The 12,360-nt window shown below is 48.9% G+C and overlaps 1 protein-coding gene across 4 annotated transcripts in view; it reads right to left on the bottom strand.

Annotated features, from left to right (window-relative positions):
• LIMK2 (LIM domain kinase 2) overlaps positions 1 to 12,360 on the bottom strand; it is a 54,625-nt gene that overhangs the window by 25,701 nt on the left and 16,564 nt on the right. The window contains exon 1 of one of the 4 annotated variants that reach the window (XM_083478648.1): positions 2,765 to 3,171. The exons of the other annotated variants lie outside the window; for them this stretch is intronic. Within the exon in view, the coding sequence (XP_083334774.1) occupies positions 2,765 to 2,817 (53 nt within the window). The 5' untranslated portion in view covers positions 2,818 to 3,171. Of the gene's footprint in view, positions 1 to 2,764; positions 3,172 to 12,360 lie in introns of those variants that run through there. 4 annotated transcript variants of the gene reach the window in all.

Below are 12,360 nucleotides of genomic sequence, written 5' to 3'. Positions count from 1 at the left end.
CATCCCTCCACCCCACCCTCCTCCCTTTCCTTAGAAGTGGGGAAAGCAGCTGACTAGCTGGTCCTAGAGGTCTGGGTCAGCCATCCCCAACCTGGTGCCCTCCAGATGTTTTGCACAACTCCTGCCACTAGCCCCAGTCAGCAAGGTCATGTGGGACAACTACTTCCACCAACCCCTGTTAGCAAGGCTGAACAGGTGCTTTTTTCAGTATGTGCACTGAATTTCTATCTGGAGAGAGAGTTTTGGCTAGCCCTGTCGTTCAGGGCTCTCCACTATGGCCGCTGGTGCTTGCTCTAGCACCGGGTGCCGAGCAGCCTCCTGAAGGTGCTTCAAGTTCTCCTCCACACTGATGCTGGTACCCCTGGTTGTCACCGTATTAGGAATCCTCTCGGCTGCAGAGCACCCTGGGGGTTGTAGTCCAGGTCTGGCTGCTCAGCCTTTGCCCAACCTAAGTGCCATTCAGATGGTTCAGACTACAACTCCCATCAGCCCCACCATAATACAGTTGTGCTGGCTTGGGCTGATGGGAACTGTAGCCCGAAACATCTGGAGGGCACCAGGTTGGGGAAGGTTGATCAGGACACCGGAAACCAAAGGAGGAGTTCCAGAGCGGCTCTTGTCCACTGAGCGAAATTCTAGGCATTGCAACCTGCTTTGCCAAAGCTGGTTATCCTTCTGTGCTGCTTTATCTACAGAGGTTGCATGTTACAAATTCTAGGAAGCTGAGGAAAGTTGAAAGGGGGCTGCTGCTGCTGCAACAGAATTCTGGGGGAAAGGTGAGGGGCTGAGGCGCGTTAAGAAAACCCATCCCTTGTGACATCACGGTAAACAAATCCAGGCAGGGCAAATTCACAGAAGTCCGCCCAGGCCTGCAGAAGCTCAGTGCATATTCCCAAGGCTGCTTCAGAATGTGAGTGAAATTCCGGCTCAGAAATAACAAGTGCTTTAGCTTCACAAAGAGCTATGCACTGCATAGAATCACAGAGCTGGAAGGGATCCCAAGGGTCATCTAGTCCAACCCCCTGCAATGCAGGAATCCTTTGCCCAATGTAAGGCTTGAACCCACAACCCTGTAAGAGTCTCATGCTCAACTGACAGAGCAGGATTACGGTGCTGTTCCTAAGTGTTCAAAGCACACCGTGTGAGTATTTCCACAATCATTACAGTCACCATGTTAAGGCAGACCCTATTTCAGATGGGAATGAGGAGTGGCTCAGAAATGATAGCTTGCCTAAGTCCACACCCTCACTCAAGAAGCTCATGGCTAATGTTGGTTTAAAAAAAAAAAATTAAGTATTTGCTCTCTTGCAGATTACAAAGTCATAGGAAGTTGCCTTATCCCAAGTCAGACCATTGAACCATCTAGCTCAGTACTGTCCACACTGACTGGCAGCAGCTCTCCAGGATTTCAGGCAGGAATCTTTCCCACTTCGACATACAGATTGAACAGGGGGCCTTTTGCATGTGATGAAATAAATGCTTCTGAGTCTGTCCTGTGTCAGAAGCACATTCCTGAAGCAGCTGCAATTAAAGTGGGGGGAGGAGACGGGCAGGCACACAAGGGGAATGGGAGGCATATTCTAACAGACACAGGATAACTTTTATGCTAACTGTGTAAGGGCACGCGTGAGAAACTAATGCCCACCTGACTGCTCCGACCTGCAGAACTGGCACTGCTGCAGGTGCTCCACAGTATTTGTTCCAGGTTTGTAAGAAATCGATTCATTAGAACTCACTGTCTACTGACATCAGGCGGGTGCATTCCTTTAGGTGCCTGCTTAAAACGTTTTCATTCAGGCAAACCCATCCAGACATGTTGGCATGTGTTTTAAACTGTCTGTCGGTACCTTGACTGTTGGCTTTAATTATATTTTGAAAAATTTTAAATACCTATTTTTAACTTTGCCTTCCATTGACCATTTTAATGTTTGTTTTATTTGTTTGCTTTTTTGCAAACTGCTCAGGGGTTCTGTTTACAAATCAGGCGGCATTTAGATTGTTAGGTGAATAAAATGAAACAAATAAAGTAACACACACCATAGGGAGGGATCAAGTCCTAAAAGCAGATTCCCCAAGTTCTTCCTAACCATTTGCATGTCTGCCTTGTGGCACCCAATTTTTTTAATGAGATTCCAACACAATTTACCCACCTCACCACTAGCCACAAGTTTCGCTCGCTTCCTGGTGGGGAACAAACCCCTCAAGGTGGGAGTTAAGGGCTTGACGCCTGGTGCTCACTTGAAAGACAGGCTTAAAACAAGCAATAATCCAGGAGGCGAGGGGGCTGCTTTGGAAATGAAAGAGGTTTATGGAAACCCAGCTCAAAAGCTATACAGTACTCAGCTCATCCATGCATCTGAAATCTGATAGGTACTGCACCAGCTTGAATCCCTCCTACAGTCTCTGAGTTAAACTGGCCCCAAGTCACCCAGCGAACTTTATGGCCACAAGGTCTCTGTTAGACAACTCCTGCCATCATTTAACACACCACACCGGCAAACAAGACGTGAGGCTTCAGGTGCTGTAGGTTGAAACACAACACACACACACACCCAAATGAACCTGCAAACGCTGCTAGCAACCTATCACGTCTCACCCCACCTTAAGCAGGTAAGAAAGCATACAGACTGTGCCCTCCTACCTGAAAGATTTCTACCAGGCAGGTAGGTTCCTGGGTAGAAACACACCTAACAGCCTAGGAGTGGGGCGAGGGGTGGTGGAGAGGAAGCTGCCCCCCACCGCCCACATACTGAGCATGGCTTACCGAAAGGGCTCCTTTGGAAGGAAGGAAGGTGGAGCAGACAAGTAGCTTCCCATCTCCGGAGTGCTGGCTAGACCAGCTCAGACGCAAACCTGTTTGACGGCTTCTACCGTGCAGCTAAGACAGCCATGGAAAAGGGTTCACTTTGCCTCCTGCCGATTCGGGTGCCTCGCTGCTGCTGCTAGCACAGGGGAGTGCCAGGTCTTGGGCGGGTTGCTCTCTGCTGGGATTCCCCTGGCTCTCATGGTCGCAAGGGGAGCAGCAGCCTTAGGAGGAGGCTGTTTCAACTAGGAGCCCCTCAAGGGAGAGCAGTGTCATTAGCCTTGTGCCCGCCCAAGGCTAGAGCAGTTGTTGTCATGCTTCCTCCTCCTCCTCCTCCTCCAGTTCTAGCCCAAGGGTAGAGGGTGGAGGGAACAGGAGGAGGAGCTCCTCTTTTCAGGAGTGAGGTGGATAGTTAACATGATTAGCAGGGGATAGCAACAACTCATTTACAAAAGGTGGAATCCACGGACCTGCAAGGCACAAACCTCCCTCTTCCGCAAAAAACCCACAAACCAACGCACCACAGCAGTCCAAAGTTGCAGGATCGAGCCAGTAATCAAAGCTCACTGTCAAGTTGACTCTGTGGTTGCAATGGTGGCTCCTCAACACCATCTTCACCTTTCCCAGCCAAGGAAACGTGACATAACCCTAGCAGCATGCTCCAAAAGGTTTGACAGAGGCTTGCAAGACACATCTACACCATATATTTAAAGCACATGGTTTCCCCACAAGAATGCTGGGAGTTGTAGTTTGTTAAGGGTGGGGGCAAATGGAAGCTCCCAGGATTCTTGGTGGGGCGGACCCATGTGCCTCACATGCGCACTGAATGGTTGGTGTGGATGTGACCAATCACTTTCACCACTGAATACCATGGCTAATGCAGAGCAGCCAAAGGAGGTGTCCGGACACCACCTGCTTCAACTTTGATGCGATGAATTTCACTTCTTATGGCTTGAGGAGGTGGAAGGGTACTGACCAACAAGAGCCAGCCTTGTCCCATTTGACTTATTGCAGTGTTTCCCAACCGGTGTTCCGCGGCACACTAGTGTGCCGCGAGACGTTGCCTGGTGTGCCGTGGGAGGGAGGCGGGCGAGTCGGGCGGCGAGAGGCGGGGCGGCGAGGAGAGGCCGCCCAGCGCGGGGCTCTCGCCGTCTGCCTGCCTGGCTGCCTGCGTGGCGCTGACGTCACGGGGCTGTAACGTGCCCCACATAGGCACACGCGGGGCGGCGAGCGAGCTCCCTCCCACATCCCATCGCCGCTCGCTTCGGCCGGCCTACTGGGCTGTCGCAGGCGGAAGGCCTGCGCATGCGCGAGGTTTTCACGCCTTCGGGATTCCCTTCACGCCTTCCTCCTCCCGGTTCCTTGAGAGCGTGGGAAGCGGCAGCGCGAGACCGCGTTGAGCCTGGTAGGTATTGCGCTTGCCAAGGCAGTCATTTGGGAAATGAAAACTTGCAAAGCAAGCAACCAGTTCAATCTGAAGTACGTGTATGCTTAATATCCTGTATCTGAAACCTGTTCTGCCCCCTCCCCCACACTTGGTGCCATTTTCATCTACACATGCAGCAGAGTAAGTTGACCCAGAATAGTACCAATTCAGATGGCAGATGGGAGAATGACAGTGCTGAATGCTTTCCCATGTAGAACAGTCCCTGCAAATAAAAACCTAGCATATTTGGAAGAGGGATGCTAGCCTAACCATTTACCTTCTATGCTGTTACTATTTTTTTATTTATTTTTTACATAAGTAAAAAGTGACCTTTCCCCATCTGGCATGGTGGTGTGCCTCGAGATTTTTTTCATGAAACAAGTGTGCCTTTGCCCAAAAAAGGTTGGGAAACACTGACTTATTGCATGTAGCAGGAGCCGGCTGAGCTTCAGAGATGCTAAATGCCTATCTGGGAAAGAGTGTGGTGGGGGGTGGGGTCCCAGCTGTGACATGCCTGCTCCTAAGGAGACCTGCCTCAGACATAGAAGAGGTGAACAGTTATCACTTAGCAGATAACATTTCCTTCCCAGGCCAGGAGCTCACGTGAGTGGTTGCCGACACTTTATGATTTCCTGGATCCATTTCAAGTGGAGATTTAGGCTTGGTTTGGGCGCAGGAGCTGCCTCGGTTGCCCTTTGCTGGAAGACCGGAGGCATTAACGCTCCTTGACCTCTCTGATACTATCCACCATAGCTATCTTCTGGAAAAGGTTATGAATCATGGGGTTGGAGGAGTAGGGAAACAGGTTCTGTATATTTCCCCTCCTTATCTGAACGTCCGATCCCAGGTGATAACAATGGAGGGTTTCTGCTGAACTTTTGGACGTTTATGCTTGGGGGTCCCACAGGGTTGTGGGTTCAAGCTGCACATTGGGCAAAGGTTCCCTGCACTGCAGGGCGTTGGACTAGATGACCATCATGATCCCTTCCAACTCTACAGCTCTATGATTCTACGCTGTGAGATAGGCTAGGATTTGCATTAGTGACTGGCCCAGGGTCACACAGTGAGCTTCACATGACTGCATGGAAGTTTGAACCCTGATCTCCCAGGTCCTAGTCCAACACTCTAACCACACTGGCTCTCAAGGACCTTGCTTCCCACATTCGCCCGCCAGTGACTTCTGGGAAGCCCACAATTGGGACTTGAATGTCCTCCTGTCGTTCCCTAACAAACCATCGTTCAATCCCCTTACACAGATTTTAGCACTGGGAGGGAGAGAAAGATCAGTCAGGTATGCTTCTCAAAGCTGCCTCGTGTCGCAAAGTTTCCTGTGCAGCATGGATGCCTCTTTGTCCTAAAATCCAGGGAACGGAGGGAGAGAACTAACCAAGGCTAGTGCTATGCCAGGTTTTTTCTTTTTAAAAAATCGTACAAACCTTCAAGTTCAAGCATTCTTCTTCGTTAGCCAAAAAGGAAAGGCAACTGGGAAAGCATATCTAGTTGTGAATGCAGTTATGTCACCACCCGTGCCTGTGAGCAGTTCTGTTCTGATGGTGCTTCCACAAGGGAGCCCCAGGCTCAAATGCCATGAAGCCCACAGAATGGCCTTGGGCAAGCTGACAGCTCTCAGTCTTGCAACCTGCCTCAGACAGGATGCAAGGATAAGAGAGATACATTGCAACATCCCTCAAGTCCTTGGGACAGGGCAAGGCAGAAAAATCTAAATGTGTGTTTTTAAAAAAACTAAATCTGTATACTGCTTCCTTGATTTAAAATTATTTAAGTGATTTACAAAGGATTATGTATGTTCCCCAGTGCTCTGACCCGTTGTGCATTACATTATGTTATTCCCCAGAAAATGTTGCCTTGTTGAATATACAGTGGTACCTCGGGTTAAGTACTTAATTCGTTCCGGAGGTCTGTACTTAACCTGAAACTGTTCTTACCCTGAAGCACCACTTTAGCTAATGGGGCCTCCTGCTGCCGCTGCACCGCCTGAGCACAATTTCTGTACTCATCCTGAAGCAAAGTTCTTAACCTGAGGTAATATTTCTGGGTTAGCGGATTCTGTAACCTGAAGCGTATGTAACCCGAGGTAACACTGTAAACGACAATGAGTTCTAGTTTAACCCCATTGCTTTTCATATTTGACAAGGCAACATTTGGGTGCCCAAGATGGAAAAGCCAAACAGTATCTCGAGGTGACATGGGCTATGATGTACCAGGAATTTCTCCTGCGCAAGCCCCCCCTGAAATCATCATTGCCATTGTTTTCATTCATTTCAGTGGAGCCTGCACAGAAGAACTTTCTGCTGGGGTTGCTTCTGCCTGCTGCACTCTGGCACCCAAAGCCTGCTGCTGCAGAGTCTGTTGACACATTAGGGCTATGAAGTTGAAATCCAGATGCTGCAGATTTTTTAAGAGGTTTCCTTTCAGGATAAGGGTAGGCTTGGCGGCAGAGAACAGAAGCACATTAGGTGCTGGGTTGACACCTGTGGCTAAAGTTTCCTAAGAAATGGAGTTGAATTGCAAGGCATGTGTGTGTACACACACACATGACAGCCAGCCACATTTATGGAAAAATAACCTCTGTAAATTGCCAGGATCTTCCACTTAGCTGGGCTTTTAAGCCGGCTGTAAAGTGCAGAGTCAGTGACACCAGGGTCATAAATCCTGACACAGTCCATCTGTTTCAGGAAGAGGGAGTCTTTCCTCCTGACCATTTGCACAGAGCTTCACTGGAAACAGAAACAATGCAGTGAGTTTGCGTCTAGGAATGCACTCCTCTTTTCCATGCCCTCCTCATATCCCAGCCCCTTTTGGATTATTAGTTCCATACCATGAACAAAAACTGCCACGGAATAATTGGCAAGTCCCTTATTGGCTTCGCATCCTCAATTTTTTTGGGGTGGGGGGAGTAGGCAGGACAAAGAAAGAACAGCACAGAGTATTTGCCCCAGTGTTTGATTTCATGAACTGAAATTTGCCCCCACTTGATCTAAAAAGATCCATATAGATAATCCTCAAATCTAAATTTATGATGTCCTGCCGTGTGATTAACAGCAAACAGCACTTCTGCATGAGAGGCCAACTTGCAAGAGCCCAGCGTGAAAACTATACGAAACGAAGACAGCTAAAAGCCCTGCTAAGAGATTCCATTTGGAGTGTTGGCTTCATGAGATTCTCTATAAACAGGAAATATATTTATCATAAAACTTGATCTGCTTTTGAAGAGAGACCTGCAAAGCAGCTTCCATACACAAATTTGCACACACAGCAGGAAGCAAGGAAGATCACACTTCATTGCCCAATAAAGAACAAATAATCAATTTAGTGTGATTCTGAAGGGAGAGGGAAGGGTTGCTTTCTATATTTTATACCTAAGAAGGATCTTCATATATACCTAAGAAGGATCTTCATATTCTCTGTAAGTTAATTTCTGAGCTAAGGGCCCCTCAAGGAATGCAAGATAAGACAGAGACTGTAAGCTAGAAATAGCCTCGCTTTAGGAATGCAATATAAAAAAAAGACACAGACGGGAGGAGACGGGGGGGATGCAGGACGCTTAGAGAGAACAATAGGGAGGGCTGTTTTAGAAGGCTATAGACATGCTAAAAATAAGTTGAAAACTTATTTTGGGAGGGCGTGGGGAGGAGGGAGAGAGAGCCCACTCAAGGTATAAGAAAATCTGCAGAGGGGTATTTTCTGGGCAGTCAGTTTTTCAGAATTTATTCTGCTGGCTGTCTCCTGTGCACAGAGAATAAAACTGCTTTCCTCCAAAGAAGGATCTTTCCTGGAGTTTTCTTTTACTCTCTCTCTGGATCTGAGGACGCGGGCCAACGATTCCCTGGCATGGACTAGGCTCAGCCTACATCTTGGTTCCCTGACCGGGAATCTGCCCCACCTCAGAGGGCTGGAGAGAGCCAGGCTCGACCTGGTGGACAGCTCGGATCGGTGATTGCAGGCTCCACGCGCGCACCTGCCAATTTGTGGGGGGAACCAGCCACACCGCTCCGGAGCAAGGACCCAGGTCGAGGGAGGAAAGAGGACGGCGCCGAGGGGACAGGTCCGCAGTGGAAAAGGTAAGCTCCACAGGGTATAGGTGGGAGCAAGCTCCACAAGGATAGGTGTGAGCAAAAAGAGAGCCTGATCAGCTCCGCCAGCAGGGTAGAAGAAGTGCCACTGGTTTTGGTGTCGCCCAGAAAAAGCAGCAAAGGGTGCTGCTAGGGCCCCGGTCGAAGTCTAAGCGCTGCCGGTTATGGTTGGTTGTTGGTTTTGTGCCCAGAAAAAGCAGCAAAGGGTGCTGCTAGGGCCCCGGTCGAAGTCTAAGCGCTGCCGGTTATGGTTGGTTGTTGGTTTTGTGCCCAGAAGAAGCAGTAAAAAAGGTGCTCTTGGGCCCCGGTCGAAGTTGTGAAGCACTGCCGGTTGTGATTTTGGTTTTTTGGGGGGAAAAAGGGGTTGGGGGAGGTGCATGGGTTTTTCTAAATGTGCGTGTGGGGACACTCCAGTGAATGTTTTGAGTGTGTGAGACGTTGAAAGCAACGTCTGGCCTGTGACTGAGTGAAAAAATAACGTTAGGAGGAGGGAGTGTCCCAGTATCCCAAGTGTCCAAGTGTTCCAGGGTCATGGAGAAAAAGCAGTAAAACAACTCCCATGACCCCCCTGCAATGCTTTCCTGAACAAATTGAAAAGATGCCACGAAGGGAGAAGATTGGGGATTTTAAAAACCTGATGAAAAAAATAGACTCCAACACTTATGTGGAGTTCCTAACCGTCTCCCATGGCTCAAGAAAAGTAGAACTGTGATTACCTGTGCCATGCCAAACTGTGCCCAGTATGGCAGCAAGTACAAGTTAAAAAGCCAGCAGTTTTGCCAGTCCCAGAAGAGAAGTCCCAGAAGAGAAGGAGGAAGGAATAATTAGCCCCCCTCCACCCTATGCAGCAACTGCACCAGGGCTAAATGAGGTTTCCCCTACCCAACCCCCAAGAAAAGAGACTGAGGGAGAAAAGAAAGAGAAGAGGAAAGTGAAGAAGAAGGTGGTATAGAGAATGAAGAATTCAGAAGGTGAAGTGGACAAGCAGTCCAAAAGAGTGTTTCAGTATGTAGAACCATGTGGCTTCTTGAGTTCTAGAAGCAGCACAATGCAAGGATGTGAACTGGCAGAAAGAAACAGAAGGGAAGGCTTTGAGAGCCGCATAGGACAGAACTGTTAAAAAAAAAAAAAGACAATTAAACCCGAGGGATCAAAGAACCCTGGGATTACAATACTGACCATTGAGAAAATCTGCAAGATAAATGCCCTCAGGGCAGCAGACAATACTAATAGTTGCAATTGAGGCAGCTAAAACTCCACTTTGATGGCCCCACTCCACTGAGTGTATGACCCCCTGGAGTCATCCGATGCCCAGGACCACAGACCTCCAAGCACCTTAAATCAGAATCCTTCTTTCGAAGAGGACCTGGCCAAAATAATTAGGGGTTTGTCTTCAAACAGCCAAAAAGCCAAAAATGCAATCTCAGAGTGAGCGAGGGTGTCCACGGGAGGGGCAGAGAACGCCTAGGGAAAAAGCCAGTGCGCCATCTGCAGGCAAGAGGGTCACTGGAAAATGGAATGCCCAAAGGCCCCACGCCCGACACACCCCACTCCCCACAGGGTGGGAACAGTAACCAAAGTTCCGATGCCTATGTACCCAGCCATGAGCCTCAGCGCTACAGCCACAAGCCCAGCTCTGAACTCCAGAAAAACCAAGGCAGAGGGCAAGAACAGGGATCTGTGCAGGGATACCCCATGGCCTGAACCCCACCTCTCCAGTCCTGAGAGACGAAAAAAACTTACTAGGATAAACCAGGCCCAACAAACGCAGGTTCCCAGAAGCTGCCTGGCCCTGGTCCAACAATGGTTGCTCGGCACACAGAATGAGGTTTCTGAAAATGATTTGCTCAAAGACTGTTGCAGAAGCAAGTGAACTAACTGTTTCTCATTCATGCAAGTAACAGGACATCAGCTTTTTTTTTTTCTTCGCTTTTCTTTTTTTTCTCCTTGTGCCAGGCGCTTGGAGGCAGCTTCAGAGCGTTATCTCTTGGCAGCTATTCCAAGAAGGACACTGCTGCATTCAGCCAGCTACCCTGAACCTCACACTTTCTGGATTTACAGTTCAGCCACAAAAACCTAGAAGGCCAAGAGTTAACCACCCCCCTGCCCCAAAGTACTAACCTGGAAAAGTGACTTTCTTAAAAAGCAAGTGAATACTTTCTGTAAACTTTGTCAAGTTTTTCTTTTAAGGTACAATTTTACTCTGAAAGGAGCTGCGGCATAGGAATTGATACTTTGAGGAATTTGAAACTTTGCCAGAAAGCAAGGAGTGCATTGCTCTTTCTACAGACACTGGCAAATGAACTGAAATTTGCAACATGGCTTAGAGTTCTGAAGCCCGAGCACACATGAGAATGCAAGGGACAGAGGAGGCCCCTGAAGCCTACTTAAAGAGGCTGAAGGAAGCCTACCACCAGTATATCCCTGTGGACCCAGATGAGGCTGCCAATGCCCCTATCATAAAAACTGCCTTTGTAGCCCAAGCGGCGCCCGATATCCACCAAAAAAAAAAATAAAAATGAAGGTTTTTTTATGGGCCACACCCTTGAATGGATGCTGGAATTAGCCCAGACCATCTATAATTAGAGGGAAAAAGAGACCCAGAAGAAAAAGAAGAAGTACCAGGCAAAGAAGTTGATGGCCCTGAAGACGGGAAGTCCACCGTTAGGAGAAGAAGAGGAGGGCGAGGCCACTTAGGAAAGAATCAGTGTGCCATCTGCCGAAAGGCACCTATTTCTTCCCCCAGGCTAAAATGAGGAAATGTCAGATGCTACTACATCCGCGTTAGAAATTCCAAGTCACCACAGCCCTCAACCCAGCTACCCTATTACCGGTAGGAGAAGGTGAGGAGCCCACGCATGACTGCATTGAAATAATGAATGAGGTGTATTCTAGCAGGCCTGACCTTAAAGATGAAGCAGATCCCCAATGGCCATCATGGTTTATAGATGGAAGCAGCTTTGTTGAGACTGGACGGCGGAAGGCAGGCTATGCAGTGGTAGCCCTGGAAGACCAGGTGATCGAAGCAAAGTCACTCCCACCTGGAACATCGGCCCAGCTGGCAGAGCTAACTGCGCTTACCAGAGCCCTGAGCCTGGCAAAGGGACAGAAGATAAACATTTATACAGATTCTAAGTATGCATTTCTGACTTTACATGCCCATGGAGCCTTATGGAAAAAAAAGAGGTTTGCTTACCTCCAGAGGAAACCAGGTGACCCACCCACGAGCTTTATTGAACCTTCTAGATGCTGTATGGGAACCCGAGGCAGTGGCAGTTGTCCATTGTTATGGACACAAAATTGGACCAGGGGAAGTGGCCAGAGGAAGCCGATTGGCAGACAGAGTAGCCAAGGAAGCAGCCCGAGAACTGGCCCCAACCCCGATCATTAGAGCACTAATCCCAGAAGAGATTTTAAGCACCGTTGACAAGCCGGCCTACACAAAGCAGGAAAGGGACACTGCAGATGCCCAGGAGTTGACATTGTCCAAAGAAGGATGGTACCTCACCCCTGATGACAGCATATGGATTCCAGAGTCCCTGCCCCGGCAGATAACTCAGAAATACCATGAGTCAACCCACATGGGGCCAGATGCCACAACCAAGCAGCTGGAGAAGTATGTCTATATAGCCAACCTTTATCAACTGGCAGCCCAGATTTCCAGGAAATGCCTGCTATGCCAAAAGAATAATCCCAGAACTCACTCCAGACGATGTGGAACCACGTTACACCCTTGATGAACAGCAGTGGACCAGACCAGACAGCCGTGTTTTTGTGCCCCAACATCTGGCCAGCACAATTGTAAAGAATTACCACGAGTCCACCCATTTGGGAGGCCCAGCTGCTAAAGCACACCTTGGGAGAATATTCTATATCCCAAAATGTGCCCTGTGCGCCAACCAAAAGACTGAGAACTATCACCCTTTGAACTTCTATATGGCAGGCCGACCCCTTTCGTCCGAGACATCCCCACCAGTTTGGGGCAGATGGGAGATCACATCACCCAAGAACAAGTGCAATCCCTGTGTTTGTTGTGT

Source organism: Podarcis liolepis (assembly GCF_965112155.1).
Source record: "Podarcis liolepis genome assembly, chromosome: 15".
Taxonomy (NCBI): Eukaryota; Metazoa; Chordata; class Lepidosauria; order Squamata; family Lacertidae; genus Podarcis; species Podarcis liolepis.
This window is presented reverse-complemented; position numbering and strand designations above follow the sequence as displayed.